The 1,005-nt window shown below is 53.7% G+C and overlaps 1 protein-coding gene across 1 annotated transcript in view; it reads left to right on the top strand.

Moving 5' to 3' along the window:
* The first annotated feature begins 6 nt into the window (after positions 1–6).
* Positions 7–1,005, top strand: part of LOC100742225 (homeobox protein six1-like) — a 5,318-nt gene continuing 4,319 nt past the window's right edge. Inside the window, exons 1-2 of the mRNA XM_024369906.1 lie at positions 7–461; positions 790–1,003. Of these exons, the coding sequence (XP_024225674.1) occupies positions 121–461; positions 790–1,003 (555 nt within the window). The 5' untranslated portion in view covers positions 7–120. The remainder of the gene's footprint in view (positions 462–789; positions 1,004–1,005) is intronic.

The raw sequence follows: 1,005 nt of genomic DNA, 5'->3' as shown, positions 1-1,005 counted from the left end.
GGCGGCGGCGGCGGCGGCGGCGGTGGCGACCGAAGAGAATTTTCTTGCGAAGACGCGACGCGACGCGACGGTGAAACGAGCATCGAATGATCGGCGAGAAACGGAGAATCGACATCGAGAATGCCCGATAGCTCGGACCAACTGTCGTCGCCGAACAGCGAGTGTAACAGCCAGATCGGTGGCATGCACCGAAACGCGTCCACCGGACAGTTTGACGACTCGTCGATGCCCGGGCTCGCGTTAACGCATCATTCGCATTCGCAAAACCTGACGACGGCATCGAACGGTAGCCTGCAATATCCTCAAGAGTTGACCACTTGCAGTTCCGCGAATACGTCTACCAATATCGGAAACATCGGCGGACTTTCTCTGGGAATTACGGCCAGTAACTATACGCCGGATCAGATATCTTGTATGTGCAAGGCGTTATCGCAGAGACAGGATATCGAGAAGCTCACGAGGTAACCATCGTTCCTTGTTTCGTATCTTTTACCTTCTTCTCTTTTCCTCTCTTCTCTTCTCTTCTCTTCTCGTCTCTTCTCTTCTCTTCTCTTCGCTTCTCTTCTCTTCTCGTTTATTTTCTTTGCCTTTGTCTTCCGTTTTACCGATTCGACTGGTTCTCGAACGATCGCGATCTCTTTATCGTCGAGAAATTCGCGTTTCAGCCGCGGCCATTTCATGATTTTTCATCGACGTTGTTCGCGGACTCGCGGTCGATTCGACGCGACGCGACCCGTCGGTCGAAGCGGATCGTATCTAAAAGGAAGACACGATGTGTTTGGATGACAGGCTCCTATGGTCTTTGCCGCCCGGCGAGTTGCTTCGTCGCGACGAGAACGTGTTGATAGCGAGAGCTACGGTGGCCTTTCATCGAGGCGCTTACCACGAGCTCTACTCGATTCTGGAGAGCCATCCGTTTTCACCCGATCGACACCCGGAGCTACAGCAGATGTGGTTCAAGTCGCATTACAGCGAGGCAGAGAAGATCCGCGGCAGACCGCTCGG

Source organism: Bombus impatiens, unplaced genomic scaffold, assembly GCF_000188095.3.
Source record: "Bombus impatiens unplaced genomic scaffold, BIMP_2.2 scf_0647, whole genome shotgun sequence".
Lineage (NCBI taxonomy): Eukaryota > Metazoa > Arthropoda > Insecta > Hymenoptera > Apidae > Bombus > Bombus impatiens.
Note: the sequence above shows the minus strand (reverse complement) of the source record. Positions and strands in the feature narration are given on the sequence as shown.